Genomic DNA, 26,904 nt, shown 5'->3' on the forward strand with positions numbered 1-26,904 from the left:
CAGTCATAATAAATTATAAAATAAAAAGATCCATGAAAAAACATTAGGATTACAGAGTACTGTTCTATACATCACATCATCAAAATGAATTTCTACATCTACTGTCATCTGAATGATATGGAAATGTTTCCTTTCAGCCAAAGCTGCCTGTGAGGAAGGCATAAGATGTGGCCTCACAGTCCAGACGCTCAAACTTTGTCAACTTGACATTTCTTTGTAGATAGAATCTTGTAGCACCCCTCAAATGAGGACAAATAAAAGAGAGTAAAAAAGACAAGCAGGAAAATTCAACACTTTGTGAAATATCCCATGTTAAGTAGAAAGCTTTACAGACAAACTAAAGCTTAGTTTGCTTTAAACGGATATTTTTTTGTACTTGTTTTTACATATTTACATTACTTAAGAATTTTATCCTTTTTTATATAGAAAGTGTTTCTGCAAATTGAGAATCAGGCTTAAAGCTAGATGAGGCATGGAATTCTCTCAATGTTGGCAACACTTTCTTATCCCAAAACTACTCAAGACTTTACATCATAAATTCTATTCTCAGACGCTTAGCTTTGCTTTTTTTTTTTTTTCTGGTAGTGGCACTATTAACTACCTCCTGGTGCAGTGGATCTCAACCTTCCTAACGCTTTGAGCCTTTAATGTGGTTCCTCGTGTTGTGGTGACCACCAACGATAACATAATTTTGTTGCTATTTCATAGCTACAATTTTGCTACTGTTATGAATCATAATGTAAATATCTGATATGCAACCTGTGGGGATCGTGACCCACAGGTTGAGAACCACTGTTAGGATAAGATTGATGAGCCCTATTTTGTGGTATACATGTGAGTGTATTCACCAGCTTTGCTCACAAAGAAACATGAGGAAGAAACGTGAAAAGACACAATCAAAATATAGATCCAAATATAGACAGTTGGCAGTAAAACAGAAACACATGGGATCTTAGCACGAGAGAAGAGAAAGGACCTTGCAAATTAGAGTCCTCGCTTTGCAGGAACTATTGGAAAACAGCATAGTAAAGAAACAAGCAAAAAATATTTTTACCTCCTCTGTGTACCTTAGAGACAGCAACAAATAGACCATAGTGACACAATACTTCACCTGATATTTCCCAAGATATATCTAGTGGCAAAGAACCTCGGGAGTCTGGAGAAGGTGGGCAAGCAGGCCCTGGGAGATTCACTCTTCACATTCAATTCCTACTGACTTTTATGGTCTTTTTATTCATTCAGACCCTGATTACAGAACTAGAGGAAATCATCATGGATTTTAACATTTATAAAACAATCACATAATAAGGTACGTCACTTGACTAAGAAAATGATTATATGTGACCTAATTCTAATATCAGATTATTTAATAGTATCAGTCAATTTTCATTAAAAAATCAGAACCAACATAATCAAAGTGAAATTTTTAGATGGAACGCTGCTAGCTCAAACATTTAGATGGTAGGTACAATAATTCAATTTCTAAAACAGTAGATTTGATAAATATAAAAAAACTACAGAGGGAACGCATTTAATTTGGTTCCATATTTACAAGGACTGAATCTTCTACATATCCCGCTTTGCCTCCAAAGTGTAAACAAACTTTACTTTTCTCCATTACAACATCATTGATTTTGATTTTCTTAGGCTCTGCCAGTGTCTCGTAGCACATATCTTTTCTCCAGAAGAGTGAGAGGAACTGTAAGAAAGACCAGCAGCCAATCCACAGTTAACTGTTAGGAATGGTGAGAAATATTCCTTACCCGATTCGAGAGTAGTAACGATCACTTCCGCGCTTGGCTTCCCTTCTGCATATGCCTCACTAATGTTTCCAACAAATGCTGTGATCACCACGGAATACCTCGTGAATACTTGTAAGTCATTTATTTCTATTGTTTTGTTTTCGTCATTTGATTTCACGAAGGAAATATTAAAGTCATCATTATCTACCTATGGACAAAAGTAGTTAGTGATTAAGATAGATAACAGTCCAAAGGTACAGGTATATATTAATCTGGCCAATATTTATTCATTCGCTTTGAAATCAGATCACTCTCAGGAATCCAAAGTACTATGACAACAGTTAATCCATTTGCAATTATTTTAATAGTTGAAAGTCAGAGAATGTAATCAACCCACCACAGTCAACCGACCTACCAATTGAATAAGCAAAAGTTACTTTTAGAGCCAATGAAACTGTTGTCTGCTTCAATAGTGTATGGAAGAAAACATGTAGGTTTTGGTGCCCAATTATTACCCAGCATTCAAATTCCAAATTGGTCAGTTAACTCCATTTGGGAAGCTACTCGTGCACTTTCACTTCCTACTGGGGTTATTCTATCTTCTTGAGAATTTATAAAGATCAGATATAAAATGGTTGGCATGGGGATTTTGATGTTTGTTTAATTACTCTGTAAATTATGCTTTGAACAAAAGAAGGTATGGATAGTAAAATCACATTCATTTACTTTCCAACTGAATAATAACTGTGAGAGGACAACTTTCTGAAATACTCATTGACATTTTCTGCCCTTTTAACGCTTTCTTTTTCTTATTTTACTTTTTAAATATTTAAATATTGTAAGATTATAATATAATTACAACAGTTCTCCCTTGCCTTCCCTTCCACATACCCCTCCCTCATGCTCAAGATTCGTGCTCCTGCACCTCTTTTTTTTTTCAGTAATTGCATGCATATTCATTTAAAAAATTGTGGTCATAATTACAGATCGAAAAGCTTCTAGCCTACCACTGTTAGATATAACAGTGGTGATGGAACACAGCTAACTATAAATACAATAAATGAAGCATGCACAAATGTGGTATCTTTAGGTATATTAAGTGTGGCTACATGCTTTTTTCTAATATAGTTTCTCTTTGATGGAAGTTTTTGCCCATCACTCTGGATATTAAACATGGCTAAAGCTTTTAGTACTATATAGGAAGTCTTTGGGTAAATGGTTTAGTATGTAAGTGCTTGCTATACAATCATGGGAACCTGAGTGTGGATCCATAGCATCTATATAAAAGGCAGATGGGGGAACCACATCTGTTCTTCTACCACTGGGGTAGAGGAGCAAACATAGATCTCTATAGTCCATTTGCCAGCCAGTCCAACCACACTGCAAGATGCAAGTTCAGTGCAATATGTCTCAAATGATAAGGTGGAAAGCGGCTAAAGAAGACACTAACCAATGTAGATCTATGACCTCCACAAATGTATACATACGTACGTAGACATGCACGCACACAAACACACACACACGGAGCCGGGAGGACACACACACACACACACACACACACACACACACCATGTACACATATAACAAATTTAGAAGGGATTTTCCTGACACAAATTTGAGAAAATGCATAACCCATTAAGGCATATTATTCATAGGTAGCCACACTGAGTATTTCAGGTTTTAAGTATAGTTATGGATATAGAGATACTTTTTAACTTGCCCATCCTTTGAAACACTGGGAAACGAATTTTGGAATTACTCAATCATTTCTTTAAATTTTGGTTTGTAAGAGCTTTTAACTTAAAGAAGATGCTGCTATGATAAACACACTAAAAGGCTAATAAATAACCAGCATCACAGTCAAAAAGTTCATTTACTACACAAAGCAGAGGAGGGAGATAGCCCACTTCTCTAAAACGATAGAAAAACCTTTCAACATACAAATTCTATTGGTCAAGCACAAGAACCATGGCACAAAATATTTGAGAATTTCATTAGTTATCAACACTTATTCTCATAAAATATGGATTTTTATTTTTTCCTTACGATTAGGCTCATTCATGTTGAATAATAATTACCTAGAGATAACAGTCAATCATTGTGTGGAATAATAACTATCTAGAGATAACAGTCAATCACTGCATTGAATAATAACTATCTAGAGATAACAGTCAATCACTGTGAAGGAGTATGAGGCTCCCATACTCCTGCTTACTACAGAGTGAATTTTCTAGCACTAGGTAAATTCACTGAGTTCCAGTGACTCCCTCAATCTCTATAGCCACAGGGCCAATGAGATAGAATTTCAGTTTAGGTCCCTTATGAATACAAAACTATCTATCATGGAATATGATGAGGGAGCTCTGATCATATAAAATACTTTCTTTATATCATAAACTATGCAATGTTTCCACAATATCAGCTAGTAGGAGCATATCATGACGTATGTGTCCTACTGCCTATTTATGTTCCACTTCTGGATCCACTGCTGCCCTTCCTTTTTGCTGTAATGCTGTCCAATCCCCCAGTTTCTCCATGGGTTTGATTTGCTCTGTAGAACCTCCACTATATTCTGTTCTCACCACGGAAGTTATAATTACCTCATTCTCTCCCCCACAGCTTCAAGCCTTTCCCTATTATTGTTTATACTGCCGTGTGGACTGCTAGAGTGTGAGCTGTGTGAAGCTAAATTTTCATTCCCTGTTCTTCTCCTAGTGTATAAAACACGGAGAATAAAGGTACTAAGAAATCACAATATACATTAACTTCTAGTGGAATTAGCCGAGTTGCTCTCTGTGCCTCTCCATCTTCCTACCCTTCTTTCCCTTATCCTACTTGCTTGCTTTTAAAGTCAGGAAGAAGGCTGTAGCAATGAGATCATAAAATCCTCCTCAAACGTCTTTCTTTTCTTTAAGCACAACCAAATTCTAAAGGATAATTTCCCTCTTTAATGAGGAGTCTTTCATAATTATCTTTTTATAATTTGCATTAAATAAATACTCCCAGGGCACTGACATTATTTGTTTTTATCTATTAGTGCACCAAGATGTTCCTAAATGTACAATTTTAAAAAAGGAAGAAACAGAAGAATGTGTGGGAGAAGACACTAAAATCTCATTTGATTTTGACATTAGCAGGGCTTTTGAGACAGAAGTATCTCCTTTAAAGAATTAATATATTTACCTGTTCCCCAGCTAGGCTTTTCTGCCCCTAGAGTATAAGCTACACTTATAATACTTATAATAAGTAACAATCATTTCTCTCCCATGAGCTCCACACATGTATGCAGCTAATGCAGCTGCAGGCAGAAGATTCGCTCCCAGGCTTCTCAAACTCATATCTATGCTCACTCATTGCGTCCCTTCTCAGATTGGTTCCTCTTGTTTCCAAGTAATACCGCCCCATCATCCTTGAATCATGTTCTCACTCACCACCATGAGCTTAGTTGAGTTTTCAACAATAGCACACATACTTACAATTATTTCTCATCTGGCTCCTTTGCTGTACTTCCTCCTCTGTTTATCTTTTATCTTTATTTTTCCTATTTATTCTTACAGTTTCCTGACCCTGACCTAGACTGCATCCCAAATACAGACAGAATACAAAATCTCTAAACAAGCAACCAGCCTGCCAGTGTGATAAAAATCTTATCACGTCACTGTTTTAGTTCTGCAAGCGGCACTAAGACCATGAAAGTCAGTATCTACAAATTGGGTCTAGGTTCATGTCTCAGTACACCAAGTTTTAAATGCCGGGCCATGGAATGGTTGTATTATTTGTTTTTGAAAGTGATTCTTTTTCTTTGGCATCTCTCTTCTCAGTTCCCTTTCGTGCTCTCCAAAAGTCTTCCAGGATACACCTCTTTATACCTTAATCTGGAGATTGTTTCTTGAATGCCTCTTCCTTCTCATTCTATCCTAAAAGACCCCCTTTTACTGTATTTTAAATGTCACCACTTTTCAATATATGCACAGTCTTTACCCTGAGAAAATATGCAACAAACATTGAACTAAAGCAATGGTTTTTTGAGCAGTTGGTAACTACAGAGTCAGTGCCTACACTAATAAAATCTATGAAGGTCTAAGAACCATGGTGCAAAATCAAAAACTCTGAATAAATAATCTGCATCACGAACTGTGTTTTATATGGTCTTTCAGAGTAAGTAAGACAAGCCTTACCGATTTGACATCAATCAAGTAGAGCGTTGGTCCAGTTATGACAGCAGGTTCACTCCAACTGATACTGATACCAAAGGGGGATGTTGCAACCACATGCACATTTTCAGGAGGACCATCGGGAGCTGCAACAATAGGAAATCAATTACTCTGGCACATTAGTTAGTGCTTGCTACAGTATAAAAGGAAAGACCATGGAAAATGGATAGTCACAATGAATTAATTTTACATTCATTTACAGATCACAAGCATGCCAAAGGTTAACTACAAGACCAGATTTGTAAAAACTAGTTACCATACATAAATTACTTCCACATAAAATAAAGTTATAATACATGATATTTAAATTTGGCATAATGTGTTTAAAAGAAAGCATAATTATGTCATTTGTATAAAGAAATATTTCATTTAAAAGTAAATAACTTGGCACAATAGTCTTAAGATGACTCAGAAATATTTGATTATCGAAAGAGGCCAAAGTCATAGTTGAAGATGGGAACTAGTATAAAATGCTGGTGTTGTTTAAAATATCATCATGTGATTGGGTCAGGTTTATGTTTTCACTGAGGGGTAGAGTAATATATAATTATGCAGTCATTCTGGTCTTTATTAGACATGTAAGCATCAGTTATATTCATGATCAACCATGATTTAGGAAATTTATTGAAAGCCATGTGGGTTTTCAGTTTGTGGAAAAACTAAAATTAGAAGGATGTTGATGTAGACGCCATGGAGGGGTGTTGTTTATTGTCTGGTTCCTTGTGGCTTCTCAGCCTGCTTTCTTATAGAACCCAAGACCACCAGTCCAGGGATGGCACTACCCAAAATGGGCTTCACTACCTGTAAATCACTAACTAAGAAAATGTCCTACAGCAGGAACTTATAAAAGCCTTTTCTTAACTGACATTCCCTCCTCGCAGATGATGTCATCCTATGCCAAGCTGACATGAAATTAGCCAACACATTAAATATGATTTAATATTCTTCTCCATTCCTGTACAGTACAAGAGCAAAATGTTGTTTTTGTGAGGAGATGGCTTCTTGGTTCCTGGCTGCTCAGCCCTGAAATAATCACACAGAAACTATATTATTTAAATCACTGTTGGGCCCATTAGCTCTAGCTTCTTACTGGCTAACTCTTATATCTTAATTAAACCCATTTCCATTAATCTGTGTATCACCACAAAGTCGTGGCCTACCAGCAAAGTTTCAACACATCTGTCTCTGGCAGCAGCTTCATGGCTTCCCCTTGACTCCATCTCCTTTCTCTTAGCGTTCAATTTCGTTTTCCAGGCCTACCTATCCTTTCTGGCCAAACCAGTTTCTTTATTAAGCAGTGGTATTCACCGCATATAGAGGGGAATCCTACATCATGTTGTTGATCAGGATCTCGTTCTAAAGACTACAGAGCTATAACTCTGGAAATTAGCTCCCAAAGGCTACCAGGCTGCCGGAGGGTCACACAGTACAGAAACAATCCAGAACCTCTAAATTCAGTAAATATAGATATCACAGGAAGAACAATGCTCATGAAATTAAATAGCAGAAATAATGCTCAAAGAGTAACTTTGGAATCTAGTTATCTAGTTATGATCTCTATGCTAAAGAATGCAGAGCTCATTCCTTAAATATCGGGATGGCACAGCCGAGAAAAGGAGCGTTTGCTCAGCATTTAGGAAGAAGACTCACGTAGCTGAGGAACAAGTAGATATTTTTATATGAATTAAATCAAGGCACTATTAACTGCCAAAAAATCTAGTTATTGTCATGATGCTGGATTTCACAACCTCTGAAAATGACTTAAAATTTCGGAAATTCATTATGTATTGAGATGCCATCAATAAAGCCGGGGCATGTCATATAAATAGATAGATAGATAGATAGATAGATAGATAGATAGATAGATAGATAGATAGATAGATAGATAAATCATGCCCTGAAGAAACCCACATTTATTTCACTAGATAAGTATTTATAACATTGCTATTCTTTTTATGTGTCCCCCTTAAATTTAGGTGTTGAAATATTACATTCAAAACGATGATATTAAGGTGCATGCCCTTAAGAGGTGATGAGGTCATGAGAAATCCGCATACAGGGAGTAAGTTTAAGGACCATATACAAGTTTAATAGGGTATTCAGTTAATTTGCCCTTCAGCCTTCCGTCTTGTGAGGATATAGCATGTCTCCTCCTCAGGGACTGCAATCCTCACATGGTGACCAAATATTCTGGTGCTTTTATCTTTCACTTCCTATCTTCTAGATTACTATAAGTAAACAAATACAAATTATTTATTAGTTATCTAGTCTCAGAGACAGCAACATACAGCATAGTGTGGAATTTGAGTGGCAAATTTAGTCCATGTATATATCATAAATATATTGATATAATTTAATAATACCATGGAAATGCAAATTTATTTCTGCTTATACATTGAGTAGAAAATGAAAGAAAGTGAGGCAATGAAGATTCAGTGTCTTCAAGGCTAATGCTAGAGTCTCCTGGGCAAAAAAATCCTGGGCAAAAATAATAACAATAAATTATTATCATGAAGGAGAAAGGGCCACTGTAGATTAAGGCTCCTGATGCCTACTTCATACTTGAAGTGTTCTATCATTACATGCTAGGAAGCAGAAGGGCAAGCTAGCCAAATGCTCTATGAGGTCTCCTTTATGGGAACCTTAATCTCACTTAGGAAGGGAGAAGCCTTCATGTCCCGCTTACCCCATGAATCACCTAGATGGAAGGAGAAAAGAATCTCTCGAACCTAGCTGATTCTTCTCCATGAAATGATCAAGCTCAGAGCTGCTGGGATTGCAGTTAAAGACAAATTCTTCTTCCTGCTATTGTCCTGACACCATGAACAATTATTGAGAATTGTTCTGACTCAAGAGTGGCAAACTGAGCCGGGCAGTGGTGGCGCACGCCTTTAATCCCAGCACTCGGGACACAGAGGCAGGCGGATCTCTGAGTTTGAGGCCAGCCTGGTCTACAAGAGCTAGTTCCAGGACAGGCTCTAGAAACTACAGGGAAACCCTGTCTCGAAAAAGCAAAAAAAAAAAAAAAATTAATTAATTAATTAATTAATTAATTAAAAATAAAAAAAAGAGTGGCAAATTGAGTTTTGTGTCTTTATTGAGGGTAGTTTGGTTTGGGAAATCTTTTCAAGAGACTACATCTACACCTTCTTGGTCTTGAGTATGCATCTTTAAATCTCAGCTGAGGACAGATCCCCATCTCTCTCCCAGGAAGACCTGGATTTGCCAGTACATCTGTATACCAGCTCAGAAAGAAGCAAAATGCCTTGCTTAACTTTTTTTTTATCTCTTACTGTAAAATGCCAACCCTGCAAGCATTCCTTCAATGCAAGCAATCAAAGCACCCATCGGGGAGTGCCAGCTACCCCAAGCAGAGCGGAGAGAAACATGACATTCAGAAATCACTCGTGATACATCCACCCTCCCAGGCAACTAAATATTTTATGTTCCATACACTGATCAAACATTTTTTTCTTTAAAGCAAGCTATCCAGCCCCTTGCTGATTTGTGCAAAATGTCATTTCTGAGCTCTCTGCAGTTGTTCTTCTTTCATAGTTTCTTTCTTTTAAGAAATAATCTCTCTAAACTACATTTTCATTTTCAGCAAATTTAATGATCGAATTGCCCGCTTTACAAAAAAGTAGCCTGTGTCAACTGCTTCTGTGAAAAATTTCATATTTCATCAACTAGAGCTACAAAAGATTAGACCTCCTAAATTGAGACTATGAAAAGCAGATAAATATACTAACAAATATAAGTATAGTATTTGTGCATGACAATATGCATTCTATCTGAAGAAATGAAAAATAATTATCTCAATCATAGTAAATTTAAAAGAAATATTTAAAATATCAAAAGACCATCCTTTATGATTAAGCATTTAATTATTTCACCACCTTTAAAATTATGTAAGCACTCAGGCATCTCAGAGGCTTCTGGGTAACTTTTGTGTGGAAATTATCAAAATTCCAAGAATGCCTAATAAAGTATGCCAGCATTATCTTCTTACTTGGCTACAGTGTGTGATAATCTATTACTACAAACACATAAAAAGAAAATACAAAAATATTTAGCTAAATTCTAAAATAAAGGAAGCTAAGGGAAGCAAACCTACGAGGCGCTCAGACTTTAACAGTTTCAAAGCTCAGTAAGCTCTAAGCATCTTTGGGAGACATTCATTGTTTGTCTCCCCGTCAACTGTCACATTCTGATTTAGGATTGTTTGTGAAATGAATCTAGTCACTAATGGGCCAAGATACCGCTATACCCTTTTCTTATAAATCACAGCAATTTTCTCAGTAGGCATGATCTATCCTTATTCTCTCATTCCCCATAATCCAATCACTTCCTCTCGTGAGCACTTCCCCCCCCCCCCGGCTTTCACAATAATGCATTTTCTGCAGCTAATAACCATCATTTCCTGATTTTCATGCTTCTATCCTTGCACAGGAATGCGGGTCTCATGCGGGTCAGGGTCATCTTTCCCATCCATCTGTGTCTCCATGCTAAGTGTGTTAGCTGAAAGGTGAGTCTGGATACGCCATCATTTTGCCTGGTCCATATAAAAGTTTGACTACCCCCAAGCCTGATCCACTTTAAGAACCAATGTGCATTGGTGTGTCTGATATTACACTATCAGTAGTGTAACATTCAAAGACTTGTTTGGAGTGTTACTGTTTACCCATCCCTGTAAATTAAGGTTGAAACCTTTATACTAAATATTCAATAATTTTTAAGTGTATCACTCTGTGGGTGGATTTCCTAAATAAATACATGTTAAATAAAAATAAGAAGTGATAGCAATTCACAAGGTTGAAAATCCTGAGATCTATGAATAGTAACTTAATTTTTCTGTATGTGTATTTTCATTCAAGTTCGGTTTAAACGTTATTTAAAAATACCTCCTAGTCAGGTTATGGGAATTCAGAACCTGACACACTGGATCAAGTGATTTCTAACAACCATCATCACTAAGTGAAGGGTTCTATGATTTCTGTGTTGCAAAGTCATTAACAACCCCTAGAATTGTGAGCTGGACCTGGAGGAATTAGCTTTATGCTTCAGGTATCTCTAAAGACTAGAGAAAATCTAGTCCAGGCTGGGTATCTTAAAGGACCTGAGGCATCAAAGGCTTCTAAAGAAACACAGCATTAGATTTACAATGTTTCCACACAGGGAGAGCATCTCAGTGCATGCCTTCTTCCAGTAGTGCAGGAATGTGATAATTGGTTGTCTTTCCCTGGTTTCCTTGGCTGGATTGTTAGTACACTATTAGTACATAACATATTTCTACAATTTTACAAACCATAATCTTGCTCTATAGTTATCACAACAACATATTAGCACCATGAAGAGCAGGTAATGCGAACCTAAATGTCAAATTACACCATATAATAAGTAGGAAAAATGATTAATGGATGCTCACACCATTAGACTTTATCATGTAGTTAGTTCATTTGATTCTTAAAGGCATCATCTATTATTATTTCAGACAAGTTTACTATAGAAATGTAATGAAAGAAATACAAAATATGAACAAAATCCCTTCTAACACTAGCACTGCCAGATTAGAATTAAAACATTCCAATATTGTATTAATTTAGAATGACATATCGTTTTCTAAAATTGTATCATAGTTTCAAAATAACTTTGCAGTAGCTACTATATCATCCTCAATATTTATAAGAGTGCGACTACCATACTTCATACTCAATGATTTGAACCCTGGGGAAAGGCACAATTAATTAATATGCACCCAGGACAGCTATTTATTGTACACGTGTAAGCAACATTGCTTTCTAATGTCAGCATACCTTTGGAAATGTGGTAACAGCGGTAGACAAGGGGATAGATTAGTTGTTTCCTGCTTCTGTGAAGGCTGGGAAGATAGCTATGCAGGTTTATGGGAGCTAGTGATCACCTGGGGATGCACACCCCTGGACAGTCACTCCGCCAACTGATCTACTGCCATGTTGTCTTGGTTCTCGATAAACTATGAAGTAAACTTACTGCTACCATTGCTTCTTCCAGTCTCCAAAGTTTCTAGAGCATAATTGGTCATCATGTTCCATAAAGGCATCAAGAAATATAGCGAAGTCCATCTTGTCTTTGAAAGGGACACATAAAGAATGAAAAACAGCTCAAGTAAGACCAGAAGCAGAATCGAACATTAGGAGAAAAATAAACATGGCTGTTTTGCTCTGTTCCTCATTTGTTAAAGGGCATAATTTAGGTAATATAATTATTTGGACATCATTAAGGATAACTCAAAAACAAAGGATTAAAATAACCTCCAAAGTATTCTTTGAGGGTGTGGTGTTACAGAAAGCCCCAACCCATTCATTCGTGATTGGATATGCTTGGATTATTTGCTAAAAATGTGAATAAATATATTCAGATATTTATTATATCAATTAGTTAAAGCTAATAATATCACACACTGATATTTCTTATAATTTCATGTAAATTTTATTTCTAATATTGTAGAAAAAGGCATACAATTTGCTCATACATATATAAGATTTTTTTTTTTTTTTTGGTTTTTCGAGACAGGGTTTCTCTGTAGCTTTTTTAGAGCCTGTCCTGGAACTAGCTCTTGTAGACCAGGCTGGTCTCGAACTCACAGAGATCCGCCTGCCTCTGCCTCCCGAGTGCTGGGATTAAAGGCGTGCGCCACCACCGCCCGGCTCATATATAAGATTTTAAAAACACTTTTAGTTATATTTTGAAAACATTAAAACTGTAAAAATCCTTTTCTAACAATATATTTGAATGTTTTTAATGGATTAATTTTATAACCTTGCTGATATTTCTTGTCAATTATCATCTTGGCAGATGTTCTTGGCAATAATACTTGGCACTATTCCACTCTTGATAATGCCTATACTGTTACTGAACTGCCTTCCCCACTCTAGAAAATGTCCCTCAGTGCATTACAGGCTGCTTTGGAAGTCAGTGTAGGGCCTAGAATGACCTCAAACTCATTGTCTCTCACCTCTACTTCCAAGTGCGGAAATTTCACATGTCCACAGCCATGCTTGGTCTACTAGTACATTTATACCCACTCAGAGGATTTTCCCAGTCCTGCTAAGGTATGAGAATCCAGGCTCAATGCTACAGATGAACACGGTACATGACTGTACAGGTGTGCAGTCATTAGGGCTGTATGAGTACAACACATGACCATCCCTTAAGATTACTGCTGCTGCCGGGTGGTGGTGGTGGTGCACGCCTTTAAATCCCATCACTTGGAGGTAGAGGCAGGTGGATCTCTGTGAGTTTGAGGCCGCCTGGTCTAGAAGAGCTAGTTCCAGGACAGCTAGGACTGTTACACAGAGAAACACTGTATCTAAAAAGAAAAAGAAAAGATTACTGTTGCTATCATTGTTCTGAATAATGGATAATGGAGCCTACAGCTCTCCATTCAGTTACCAGCCTGAGAAAAGTAATTATTTATATTGCCCAACTAGAAACCCTGAAACCCATAACTGAGACCACACTGTAAGATACACTGATGCAACCATAGCACAAATGTTATGATTTCATTTAAGGCCATTCCATAAGACGGAACCCATACCTCACATTGTTACACTGGCAAAGAACCTGAGACAACATAGGGCAGGGGTCCTAAAGGAAAATCTGCTACTGTTATTCTGTTAAAGGGTCACAGCAATAAAAATGACTCTTAATAGCATAATGCTATACCTGTAGATCAATACACCACTCAACTCTCATCAGAAGAGCTTCTTCTTGGAGTAGGCAGGAATTAACAGAGGCACCCAAGTGGACAATGTGCCGAGACATTTTGAATATCTTTATCAAACTTTTCCTCGCAAAGCACAGATATTTATATGAGCAATGAGCCAAAGGATTGTAAGAGTCAGAGGTCAGAATGAGTCTCAGAATCTGTCCCATCCAGACACAGCAGGGCTGGTGGACATGTGATCTCACAGAGTCTTGGAGAGTAGGCTCAAGGCCTGCACATGTTCAAACCAGATAACAATACCAACAAGGAGAAGGGGAAGTGTGTGCAAAATCACACCCCTAACCATGAAGCTAGTTGCCATTTATAACTGTGAGAAAAAGGAAAATCCCTTTTCTCCAATGGGGTGTCACTGGCACACCAACTATACTTAGAGGGTGGGCCCTATTCCCAAAAGTACTTGGTCAACACAAAATAGATTCCATATCCTTTGTGTGCCCTTTACTTTGTTTTAGAATTTTTTTGTTTTATTAATTTTTGCCTGTTTATTCTAATTTTTGACTTTTATTCTTTGTGTGGTTTTTCTTTTTCCTTTGAGAGAAAGAGAGGAAGAAAGAAAGAGAGAGAGAATGGAACTGTGGGTAAGGAGGTAGAGAGGGAGGATCTGATCACAGTCGAGAGAGAGAAGAAAGAATATTATCAAGATATATTTGATGAAAATAAATAAAAAACATTTTCATTAACACTCCAGAGGTACAGCAACCATGTTTTTTATTTACAGTTTTCCATAGTCAACTATGAGTTTTTATTATATCTTAAAGATGAAAAAATACCTGAATTTTTGATGATTTAGTTACTGAGGCTGCTGAGGTAGTTACAAACCCAAACTCCCAACATACTAATCTTCCTTTATAGATCCTTCTAAATCAAATGAAAGATTATTCTCTGTAGAGTGAAAGCAAATCCAACTAGAAATGAGATTTGAAGTTTGTGCTGAGAAAGGAGGCGATTGTTTTAATTATGAAAAGAGAAACTAGGGTTGAACCATAAATAGGACAGTAGGAGTCTCCTTCCTACTCTGTGAAGAGTGGCCTAAAAGCCAAATTTTTTTTTAAAAAAAAAAAAAACATGGTGATAACCTTTATAATTTATTTTGTAGGATTTAATAAATTTATTGCAAAACAGTCTTTTTGTTTATGTTAATGAAATTTCAATAAAATATATTTTGAATTCTGGGACATTGGTTTAATAATCTGAAACAGCTCATTTGACACTATTTATTAAATGATATCATGAAACGTTATATGTTTACTGTCTGTCTCTTCAGACTACCAACTATCTTTTACTTGTGCGGTAGCACCCTAGGTGTAACACAGTGTACTTCCCTTTTGTGCCCTATGTGAGTAATTTTCCTTCACACTGTACATTTATTATATCTCATTATTTCAACAAGTTGTTTATGTACTTTGAATTATTCAGTCATTCTAAAATGTATGAAATATGATGAATGTTTAGATTCATTTTAGAAAGTTATTTCTTCACTGTTTGAAGCCCTGACAGAAATATTAGGTACATACTTCTTTCCTGTAAAAAAATTCAGATATATGCTTATTATTAAAAAGAAAACTCAAAATTCTAAAAAGTATTAAGTAGACCAATTCTTAAAAAGAAGCTAAATCTATTCAACATGAACAGTAACTCGCTGGATGGATTTTACTTATAACAACACCTATACAAATATTTCAAGGACAAAATTCAAAAAACTAAGAAAATTTACATGAATTATTTTGAAACATAGATTTGGATTTGAAATGTTTGTTCATCAAATCACATCTTTCTTCAATATCTATAGTACATCATAGGTACTAATGCATAAAGGATGGAAGAATTAATGAGTAATGGTTACCTGATTATTTCTGCCTTTAAGGTACTCAAAGTCCCATCAAAGAACAAAATAAATTATGATGTAATTTGTTTAATATTTTAGAAACACATTTTTGGAGGCAAAAGCAAAAAGGGAAATGTCTAGAAGTTTTTTTTTTTTAAATACAAATTGAAAAGAAAAGGTAGCTGGTCTTCACAAGAGTATGGAAAGGACACTAAGAACAGAAGAAATACAGGAGTACAAAGGAGCAAATGGTTGTCTAAAGAATACTGAAGGGTATGGTTTACACATACACATACAAAAGCATCAAAAAATTTTCATCATAGAAATGGTGTGGTTAAAAATTAGAAAACAGAACAGATGTTAAAGTATTTTTTGTTCTAATCCAGAAGACAGATATGAAGAATATTCTTGGAAACTTTAACAAAAGAAAAATAAATACAAAAACAAGAACGATTTAAACAGAAAATTTCATGGATGGTGCAAATAGACAAAAACAAGAACTAGGAATGATTCCTCTGTTGCTACATTGACAACTACACAATTAGTTGCTTAGTATGTTGAGCCAGGAAACAAAAGGAAGGAAAAGACTGACCATGGCACAGAGGGGTCTGGCAATTGAATCTTTGGAAATCTAAAATGGTGGGCCAACAACATCAACATACAGGTCTAAAGGAGAAATGTTATTAAGAGGCAGATTTGATAGTTCTAGGCAACTAATATAGAGAAGTTTCAACAGCGTCTGGCTGATTTCATATAGAATGAATTATAATTGGTCTATTTTCCCTAGTGACAGGAGGGTAGAACTATTCTAACAGAGTATTTCTTGTATCCAGGCAGTGGATTTTTGTGTGTCCTGGATTCAATTTCCTATTTATGGCTAACATCACTTTGACATTGTCTCTCTATAATTGTGTTGCTCTAACATTGCTTGTAAGTGTATTTTACAAATTTAATTAAGAAAAGACAAGACATGGCAATGCATTAACAACTTTTAAAAACACGTTAAGCTGCACTCAGTCCTCTGCTTGTCTTTTCTTCTTTTTTAGTTTGTTAAAGTTACATTCCTTAGAAACTTCTTTGATGAGGCATGTTTTGTTGAATTTTTTTAACCTGACAGATGTTTGGGTAGTTAAAATTCCTCATGAGTATGGTATCCTGTGGTTTTCACAACCTAAGCTCTACCCCAGGAATTTTCCTTTCTTACAGTCCCTCTGTCCTGGTGGTCTATACGAGATGCACGTAATGAGATTCCCTCTTCATTCCATACTAATTTCACACCCACACTTCTTTAATGTTATCTGTTTCCTTATTATTATGCATGCCTGTTGTACAACACAAAGATTTAACCAATTTCTATGCTATACTCTCAGACCACACAGCGCAAACTGAGGCTAAGGATAATTAGAAACAAAAGGATGGATATAATAATCTGTAAGTTGATGCTTTAAGTTAAATCACTCTCTCTGCCTTGTAATTTTGTGCTTTGTGTCTATATCCATACAGAACAAAATACAGATATAATTTCTATAGAGCTGATTTAAGGAGAAAACATTTTGCTTCAGTTATGGAGACCACAGAACAAGGGAGAAAGAAGCATAGTTTGAATTGCCTGGGTATCATTTCTTCTCTTCATTCTGGTTTATATTTGCAGATTCACATTCAAAGACAATTTAGCTCCCAACTTGCATTCTAACCCAGAGAGATTCTGTCCTGTTGCTCTTCTTTATGAGCGCAGAGAGATTCAATAATAAAACTTTCTGATGCTGTAAACCAGCCTTTACACTTGTGAGTCACACTTTGACATTTTTTGATGTTCAACTTTTGAACAGTTTAATTTCAGACTAATCATCAAGCACGATCCCTGTCTTAAAGGCACCCAAGTGCTAGTAAGTTGTTGTATTAATAGATGCTTAGGGACAACTTCTCACAAGCTAAACAAAACACACACTTACATGAAACATTATTTTATTTCATTGCTTCAGTTTTCTTCTCATATAATGCAGGTATGTGATTAAATACTTTGTCTTAAATTGTATGATGAAACAGCACACCATTTTCCAATTGTAGAGAGTAATCTAAAACATTAACTATTTTCATCTGGAGTATAAGATTTTATAAAATGTTTATTAATTTTTGACATAAGGAAACCTGTGCATTATTTAAGTGCTGAAAACATGACTGTTTTTAAAGAGATTTTTGTTTGGTTATTTTAATTCATTTTCATTGTCTGTTTTCTCTGATTGTCCTGGAACTCACTATATAGACCTCACTGGCCTTGATCTCATAGAGATCCACCTGCCTCTCCCTCCCAGATGCTGGGATTAAAGTGTGCACCACATGTCCACCTATAATTACTTTTTATTTTAAATGTCAGTTCACCATGCAAGCATACATGTAGCACATGTATACATATGTTTATTATCATATAATAATATATGTAGCATCTTTTAGTCTTTTATATAAAATAAAATCAGGTTTCATAAAATTAACAAAATAGTGTTTTACTGCACATATATGTAGTTCAGAAATTAAAATATTTATCATTAGAAAAAATGTTTCTTCTATTAGATTAAGAAGTTGCCATACTCCTTAGAATAAAAGATAAGTAAACAAACTCTTCATTAGTTAAAGAATTAATTTATTATACTCACACAAAAGACTCCTGCTTTTAAGAGGTATGGCTTTATGAATGCTAAAAACATAATATACTTTCATAAAGCTAAAATATGCACCGATACACATATATAAATGATTATTTGCAAAAAATAATCTATCTCCAGTTTTGAGTTAACTGACTAGACTAGTTAAACATAACTGCTCTTTAAGAATTTTAATATTTGACTGTTTGAATGCTTTTTATTTTTAAATATCATTTCATGTATGTATGACACATGTAGCAAAGGTACACATGTGCTAAATATATAATACATGAAGTATATTTTCATTTTCTATACCATATATGTATATGTTATTATATGTATATTATATATCATTACACTATAACTGGAAAAATAGTTGCATAGCAAACAGAACAATATATATAATTTTTAAATGACCTATTAATATATTATTGTATAGTATATGATGTAATAATATACAATAAACATATATAATATATACACACATATATTTTCTATTCACTATGCAACTATTTTTTCCCAGTTATTAAGATTAGAATAGTTATTTCTTTTCCACCCCAGAAGGGGTTGAAAATACCCATGCATCTTGACTGACTGATCTCAAACTGAATGTAATTTAGTCATCTGTTTCTGCAAACAATATGATAGTAAAGTCTTAACAATGGGTAAGAAGTGTCAGAAAGCAGTGTAAGGAATAGTGTTCAACTAGCAATTCAAGCACATGACATGTCAAGAATCCAACTTCTTCACTTTATTTGTTAGATTCTGAATTGATGTGATACGTTGTTATGCTAATTAAACAAATCTATGGTAGCCTTAAGTGTCTCTTTAAGAGTCAGCGCATTTAGAGAGCTTACTTCCTGAGGCAGTGTGTGGGTAGAAGTAGACACTTCATGAGCAAGCCCCTCACAGGATGCAGGATGGAACTCTTCATAGAAGACACTGAGAAACAGGCATATCCTATCCCAAAGTTGCAAATGAACAGGCCAGATGTGATGTGTTTGAGATACACAACCAAACATGTTTTTTTTTTCATTGCAGAATTCTTTTTTTTCCCCATGGTTTATTTTTTTTATATTTAAAAATTTCCATCTCCTCCACTCCTCCTCCCCCTTCCCTCCCCTCCCGTCTACCCATACCCCCCTCCCTCCCTCCCTCTCTCTTGCATATCACCATAGAAACATGTTTTTTTTTAATTTTTAAAAATTACCTGCAAGTTAAAAGGTAAGTGTGTTCACTTAAAAATACCTAACCTTGCTGTTTTCTACCAAACATCAAATTTTTTCATTTGTATTTTAGTAAATAAAGCTTGCCTGAAAATCAGAGAGTAAAACAGCCCCACTGGTCAGCCTTACAGACCAGGCAATGGTGACACACACTTTAATCCCAATAGCCACACTAGTTTGTCACAGAAACCTTTAATCCCAGCCCTAGAGAGGAATGTAAGGCAGGAGGGGACAGCTCTCACACACAGTCTCATTCTGAGATTCCTGGAGGCAGGATCGCCATTACGTACTGAAGTCGAGGTAAGAGCCAGTGGCTGGCTGCTTTGCTTTTCTGACCTTCAAGTTGAACCCCAATTTCTGTCTCTGGGTTTTTATTAACCATGCTACACAAGAAAACCAAATAGTTGGGCAGGAGGAAACTGGCCTGTAGATAATACATTATCTGTTAATTTTCCATTGTTCCTATCATTCAATTGTCTCATATCAGTCAGCTTTATTCATTGTGATACTCTTTCCAATCACATATAGATTCCTGGGCTTTAAAGTTTGTTCTTTTAGTTACAAGTCCCACTTTGTCATTTTGCCTACTGCTGTCAGGAGCCCCTCCTGCCCCTCCTGCCCCTCCTGCCCCTCCTGCCCCTCCTGCCCCTCCTGCCCCTCCTGCCCCTCCTGCCCCTCCTGCCCCTCCTGCTTTGCCCACGCTTTCATATTTACATGTCAGTTTCTTTACGGTTTCAGCTTCCTGTGCCTGCAGAGGACATAGACCTGAGAGGGGAGCCCACTGTTGCCGTTTTCCTAAGCCAAAAGACCTTCTAACAGTATTTTGAACACTGATCCCTATACCCATAGTCGCTGTACTTCTCCTCTCAAAAAAAAAGAAGTTTCTTTTTGCCCCAGATGGAGATTATTACAGACATCCAAAACTAGCCCAAATGCTAAGAACAGGTGAGAATGGGCTGCCCAAACCCAACGGGTTAAATTTACAGTGCAACCCTAAACTCGCGGGTCAAGAAACACCACGAGAGAGGGGTGGGAAAGGTTGTAAGAGCCAGTGGACTAGGATGCCTTATAGGTGTGATAGCGCCTTGTAGGTGTGATAGGAAGGCTACGTCAATGATCTCAGCAATATGGTTGTCTAAGCAAGATTTGGCAACCAGTGGGCCTGCCAATGAGGATGGGGGAGTTTCACCAGGTGTCACCTCTAAATAAAGAACTATAGGCAATCAACAACTGCTCAGAGAGAGTTAATCAGTTTTCTCCAGAGATGAGCATTTTGATAGGTTATCTAATCCCAAGAGGTCAACCCTAAACACATAAGAGCAACTGCAAATGGAATCAGCGGTGTGTGTGTGTGTGTGTGTGTGTGTGTGTGTGTGTGTGTGTGTGTTACAATAATTATGGAAGAAGAGGCCATGGATTTGAAAGGAAATTAGGCAGAATGCTGCAGGAGCTGAAGGGAGAAGAAGGAGGAGTAAAAGTGACACAAATTTAGTACTTGTATACAAAATTTTCCAAAAAAATAAAAAGAATAGCAATGTTTTCTCAAATAATAGCATTTAAAATGACTATCCTTATTGACTTATCCCAACTGAATCAAATGTTTTTTTTTTACATTTTCTCTCTCTCTCTCTCTCTCTCTCTCTCTCTCTCTCTCTCTCTCTCTCTCTCTCTCTCTCTCAGCATTGGCATCCTAATTGTCACCCACACTGGAAAACAACTCCTTCTCCCTTATCAACTATAGTTCTATAGTTTATTCAGTCAACTTTTCATTTATTTGAGAAATTCCTATAGAGTATCCACTATTATCAGAAATTATCCCAGCTAATTAGGTTCCAGTAACAACCAACAAAAACTTTAAAAATAACTAGGTAATTATTTATTCACTGTAAGATGGTGTTATAAAAATAACTACACGGCTATTTTAGATGGAGATGTCATAAATGATTCTAAACATAAATCATTAAATAGAAGGTTATATAAATACTTTCTTCTGATCAGGCTAAGAAAGACAGGGTATAACATTTCAGCCAAAAAAAAAAGCAGGAATTTTAGCACTAAAAATACTATAGCATAAACAGGAGGTGGAAGTAAGGAAAAGGTGGTTACAAGTCAGCAATAAAAAGTCAAGTTAATTCACTTAGTTGAAGCTAATCCTAGACATATAGAAGAGGAAAAGAACACTGTCTATATTTTCTTTTTCTGTAAGTAAATAATAGTGTATACAAAGATAACTAAGGGAAGGCTATGGGGAGATTTTGTGTTTAGATTTTACTTATTTCAAAAGGTTTATCAGACATACCTGTCTAATGCTATCAAGTCATATAGATATACAGTTCCTGGGAGCACTGAGCATTTGGGACTATACAGATTCAAGTATAATCAATATGTAAGTAGACATAAAGTCAGAGGACAGAAGAAATCTAATTAATGTAAGATCTCCTGATGCTATGCAATATTAAAGAAAAAGACATGTATGAGTTTCTGGATATTCCAACATTTAGAATTAAAAAAAAAACAGGGCAGGAAAAATAAGCAAGAGTAACTAAGAAAGGACTGACCGGAAAGTCAGGGGGGGGGGACAAGAAAACTAAGGGGGAATATTTTCCAGAAAAGCCAAAGTATTAAAGAAAAGGACTCGGATAAGCAATGTGCTGAAAACTGAATGTGGGGGATTCTATGTTCAGTATAGAATTACACTAAACGACATTTGTTAATCGCTATGATAAAAATGACCCAGGCACTCCAGGGAACGGCAACAAAAGATATGGTCAAGGGACCAGACAAAGCGTCTAGATGAAAGCTTATTTTATTAGCTAGTAGGTCCCACAACAGAATCCATTTGTCAATAAAAATCGTGTGTGTGTGTGTGTGTGTGTGTGTGTGTGTGTGTGTGTGTGTGTGTGTGTCAGTCAGTCTTTGTCTGTCTGCTAATAAGAACAAAATTTTTTTTTGGAAAATATTATTTTAATTTGAAAGGAATCTCTGAATAAGAGCCTTGATTAAGAGAGGACCAGTTTAAACTCTGTACTCAGAGGGTGTTGTCTTTTATATAAAATGTCCCCGACAGGTTCGTGTTTGAATATTTCACCCCCAGCTACTGGAAATTTGGGGAAGATTGTGGAATTTTTAGTGGAAGGAGGCTTTCTGGAGGAAGCACCCCACTGAAGGGCCGGTGGAGAGGTTTTATAGACTGGTCTACTTCTGGTTCTTGCTCTGCTTCATGACTACGGGTGCAAAGTGTCGAGTGGTGGGCATGCTCCCGATACCATGCCCTCCCCCCCAATTGTGGACTAATCTCTGTGGAATTATAAGATAAAATAAGTCCCTCTTTCTTAAGTCCCTTTGACCAGGTATTTGTATTTTGTTGTTGTGTATAAGTTAACACAGAAGGGGGGTAGTGCTGGCATGAGCAGCTATGTTGACTCAGAAGGGTTAGGCCTGGGTCAAAGATGGGTTTTCAGAGACCATCTACATAAATCTGGCATTCAGAATTTGACTTGCAAATCATTTACATTTCATGGAAATTCCCACACTTCTATGAAGACAGGACCCAAACATGGCTATTAATGTTTCTTAAGTAAATGGGGAGACCAGTTATTTTAAATTATGAAACTTAAACTTAAGAGTAATCTTTACCTATACTCAATTATTTCCAAAAAGAAATGTATTTTCAGGACTTTTCCCTAAATTTGAACTGTAAATATTATTATGACAGATTATGCTTCTTTATATTATTTTTTCTTCTCCCTATCTTAAGGTGTTTATCAGATGCTTAGTAATAATTTTCCCAGGAACTGACATCTATTAGGGTCATCACATTTACAGTGTTTGTGTTATGTATGCTTGTGTGGGTTTCAATAAAAAAAAAAGTTGAAAATTCTACATAAAAGTCACAAAACTGACAGACGGTGGTGGTACACAATTTGATCCCTGCACTTGGGAGGCAGAGGCAAGTGGATCTCTGTGAGTTCAAGGCCAGCCTGGTCTACCAGAGCTAGTTCCAGGACAGGATCCAAAACTGGAGAGAAACCCCATTTCAGAAAACCAAAAAAAAGTCACGAAAACAATATATATGAAGTGAATGTTCAGGTATCGTTCTAGGTCAGCATATGGCTAATCAATATGGCTTAATGGTATTCCATAAGAGAGTGTCCCCATAATTCCTTGTTGTAATATAAGACTCTAAGATGTTGACACAGTTCTAGGTGTATATAAAAAGTTCTAACAATCACTGCAATTTAGTTTTACACTTAGTTTTGTTTAAATTAAAAGCAAATATGTTGCTGCATACGTTAGTTTGCATAATAACTCATTTTCACATTTGGTGATTTTGTACACAGTAAAAACCATTAGCATAACAGAAGCAGTAGGAATAAATATGTCAAGACAATACTCACGGCCCGGCAGGGTTTGTGTAGAAATCCAACTGGAAGCATTTCCATAACCAGCGTTGGTGCTGGCAGCCACTTGGAATCTGTACCACCTAAATTTCTTTAGTCCATACACCGTTTCTTCTGTTATGTTCACTTCATAGAGGAATTGAACCTTCTGGTGTTCAACACACTCGTCAGATGACCATTCACTGCATCTTTGAACACGGAGCTGAGTGGTGATCTTGTAGTTTTGGAAGTAGCCAAGGATAGTGTCGGGTTTAATCCATGTTAGCGTTGCACTAGTTGACTGAACATTAGTAAAAGCTATATTTGTGGGAACACTGGGAACTGAAACGTAAAGGGAAAAGTTACAAACACTATAATGCAACCTGCGAAGACAAGTCACATGATAACGCTCAACTCGTTATTGTCACCCTTAATGAGCAGAATCTCATGTTGATCCTTTGGGGGCCATCATTTCCAACATTTTGGTTATTCTTCATTTCTAATGTGACTGTAAACCCCACTCTGAAGTGGTTGTAGAGAAACACTCTGGATTTGCATAGAAAAATTTATGGAGACAAAGATAATCATATGCTTACATCATCCTTAGAACTTCCCTAGATACAGCCTGAATTTTTATTGTTCTGTTCCTAAGGAGGATTTTAATTATTTAGGTATCTAGTAAGCAATAAGCACATTCTTTTTATTAGAAGTTTTGATTAAAAACTGTTTTAAGTAAGCAAGCTTACTTAATAAATTCATGTAATTAATTGAACTCCATTGATATTGTGTATAATGAAAGTTAACCCTTTCTGAAACATCCCCAGCCACACTAGTATTACCATACAGACTAACATAACAATATATTGTCACAACCGTGTGCTTTTAGTAGGAGCCCTACAACACTTTACTTTAATAACTGGGAACTTTCTATCAGACTCTGAGCCCACTGTTGGGCAGTCAGTATACACTAAAGCTCATGTTTTTAAAGAAAATTTAAAGTAATAAAAGCATATTATAGTTAGAAATATGAAAGATCAATAGGCTAAGTAGTATTGAAACTGTACTCAACCATGAATGCTTATCCATACCTTTAATGCCCTTTTTTAAATGACATAAAAATGATTTTGACTTTTAAAAATTGAAATATTAATGAAAATTATGCCAATACTCAGATTAACAGTGAAGTTAATAAATGTTCAGAAAACTCACTCATTCCTAAATATGTGAAATTAGTAAAATCCTTAATAAATATGTAAAGATCATCTACTAGTATGGATAATACTGTAGGTACCAAATCTACAGTAAACAAATCCAGATCTTTGCTTGGTGAAATTTATATTTTAAAAAATTATTTAATTAAATAAATTTATATTAAAGTATAATAAAAATATACATAATATGGGCAATGGAGAGACGGCTCCATGGTTAAAAGACCTTGCTTTCCCCACAGAAGACCCTAAGCTCTCTTCCCAGCACCCACAGGGTTGCTTACCACCTTCCCTGACTACAGTTCCTGGAGATCTGGTGCCCTCTCCTGGTCTCTGTACACACAAGAGACACATGCAGTGTACATAAAACATGCACACAAAACATTCATACACATAGAAAAGCTTAAAATATACAGATAGTGTTGTATATAGTGAATTGGAAGGTAATTGTTGATGTAGAAGAAAAGGTAAAGTGGGAATGGAAGAAGGGCTTCTTGGAAAATAATACCTTAAATGAGAAGACATTAACTTCCTGATAAAGGAGAGGGAGGAAGCTGTATAAATACTTCCAAGAGGTCTAACTCTGGTAGAGGAAACCGTAATTCAAGTGACGATTATAGGATGATGCTTTGCTTTGCTGCAAAATAACAAGGAGTGAGGAGTGATTAGCAGGAGCGGAGGCTCGAGAGTTGCAGCCCAGATTGTGCGCATTATCAGAGTGTTGTTATGGCTGTCCCATCAGCAAAGGTAAGGCGGGCTCCAGCATGAGTCTGCAGAACCATTCCTGCTACTGAGTTAAGACAGACTGAAGGGAGACAAGGATGAGAATGGGGAAAGGAATGTGTAGGGTTTGTCATGTCAGTGCGAAGGGCCCCAGTGGTCTGGACTCAGATGGTGGCAAGAGAAGGGAAAAGACCTTTCAAACCCCAAATATGTCTTGTAGAGGAGATGGCAGGGTTAACTTCTGTGCTACTTGGAGGGTGAGAGGAAGGGGAGGGGAACTGAATGTGCCCAGGCCATGAGACTGAGCAAACTGAAAGATGAGAACCAATCAAAAGATCGGAGCTCTGTGGATGGAGAGGAAGGTCTGGAAGAAAGGATAAGGTTTTATTTTTAGTATGGTAATTCTGAAATGCCTTTCAGATACTCAGTAGAAATTAGAAATAATAGATGTCTATGTGTGCCTGGAATTCTGTGGAAGAGGTAGGCTTCATGTCTTAAAATTTTGAATTACCCCTGGGAATTTCTCTAATGCTGGGTTTCTTACTAGCCCCACAATGGCTCCCTCAATCAGGATATCTCCTTCCTTGCTCTGTCCTTCTCCATCTTGACCATCCATCCCCTCATGTTCTCCTCCTCCCTCCCCATATCCTCTCCTCATCCTTTTCTACCATCCCCACCACCACACTCCCATTTTTTTCAGGAGATCTTGTCTAGTTCCCCTTTCCAGGGGGATGGATATATATATATATATATATATATATATATATATATATATATATATATATATATATATATGTCTCTCTTAGGGTTCTCCTTCTTACCTAGATTCTCTAGGATCATGTACTATAGACTCGTTTCCTTTGCTTTGCAGCTAGTATCCACAAGGATGACCCTAAGCAACAGAGGAGAGGGTGCCTGAACTGGCCTTGTCCTGTAGTCAGATTGATGACTCTTAAATGCCATCATAGAACTTTCATCCAGCAACTGATGGCAGCAGAGACAGAGATTCATAGCGGAACTCTGGGCTGAGCTACCAAAGTCCAGTCAAAGAGAGGGAGGAGTGAGAATAAGAACAAAGAGGTCAAGACCGTGATGGGGATACCCACGGAAACAGTGATACCTGACCTAATGGGAGCTCACTGACTCTGGACTGGCAAAGGGGGAACGAGCATAGGACTAAATT

At 36.5% G+C, this 26,904-nt stretch overlaps 1 protein-coding gene across 1 annotated transcript in view; it reads right to left on the reverse strand.

The window, feature by feature from the left end:
- The window catches only part of Ptprq (protein tyrosine phosphatase receptor type Q), a 176,892-nt gene that overhangs the window by 65,487 nt on the left and 84,501 nt on the right, over positions 1-26,904 (reverse strand). Inside the window, 3 exon segments of the mRNA XM_038314879.1 lie at positions 1,764-1,950; positions 5,921-6,042; positions 23,809-24,132. Coding sequence (XP_038170807.1) covers positions 1,764-1,950; positions 5,921-6,042; positions 23,809-24,132 — 633 coding nt within the window.

This window comes from Arvicola amphibius, chromosome 17, assembly GCF_903992535.2.
Source record: "Arvicola amphibius chromosome 17, mArvAmp1.2, whole genome shotgun sequence".
NCBI lineage: Eukaryota > Metazoa > Chordata > Mammalia > Rodentia > Cricetidae > Arvicola > Arvicola amphibius.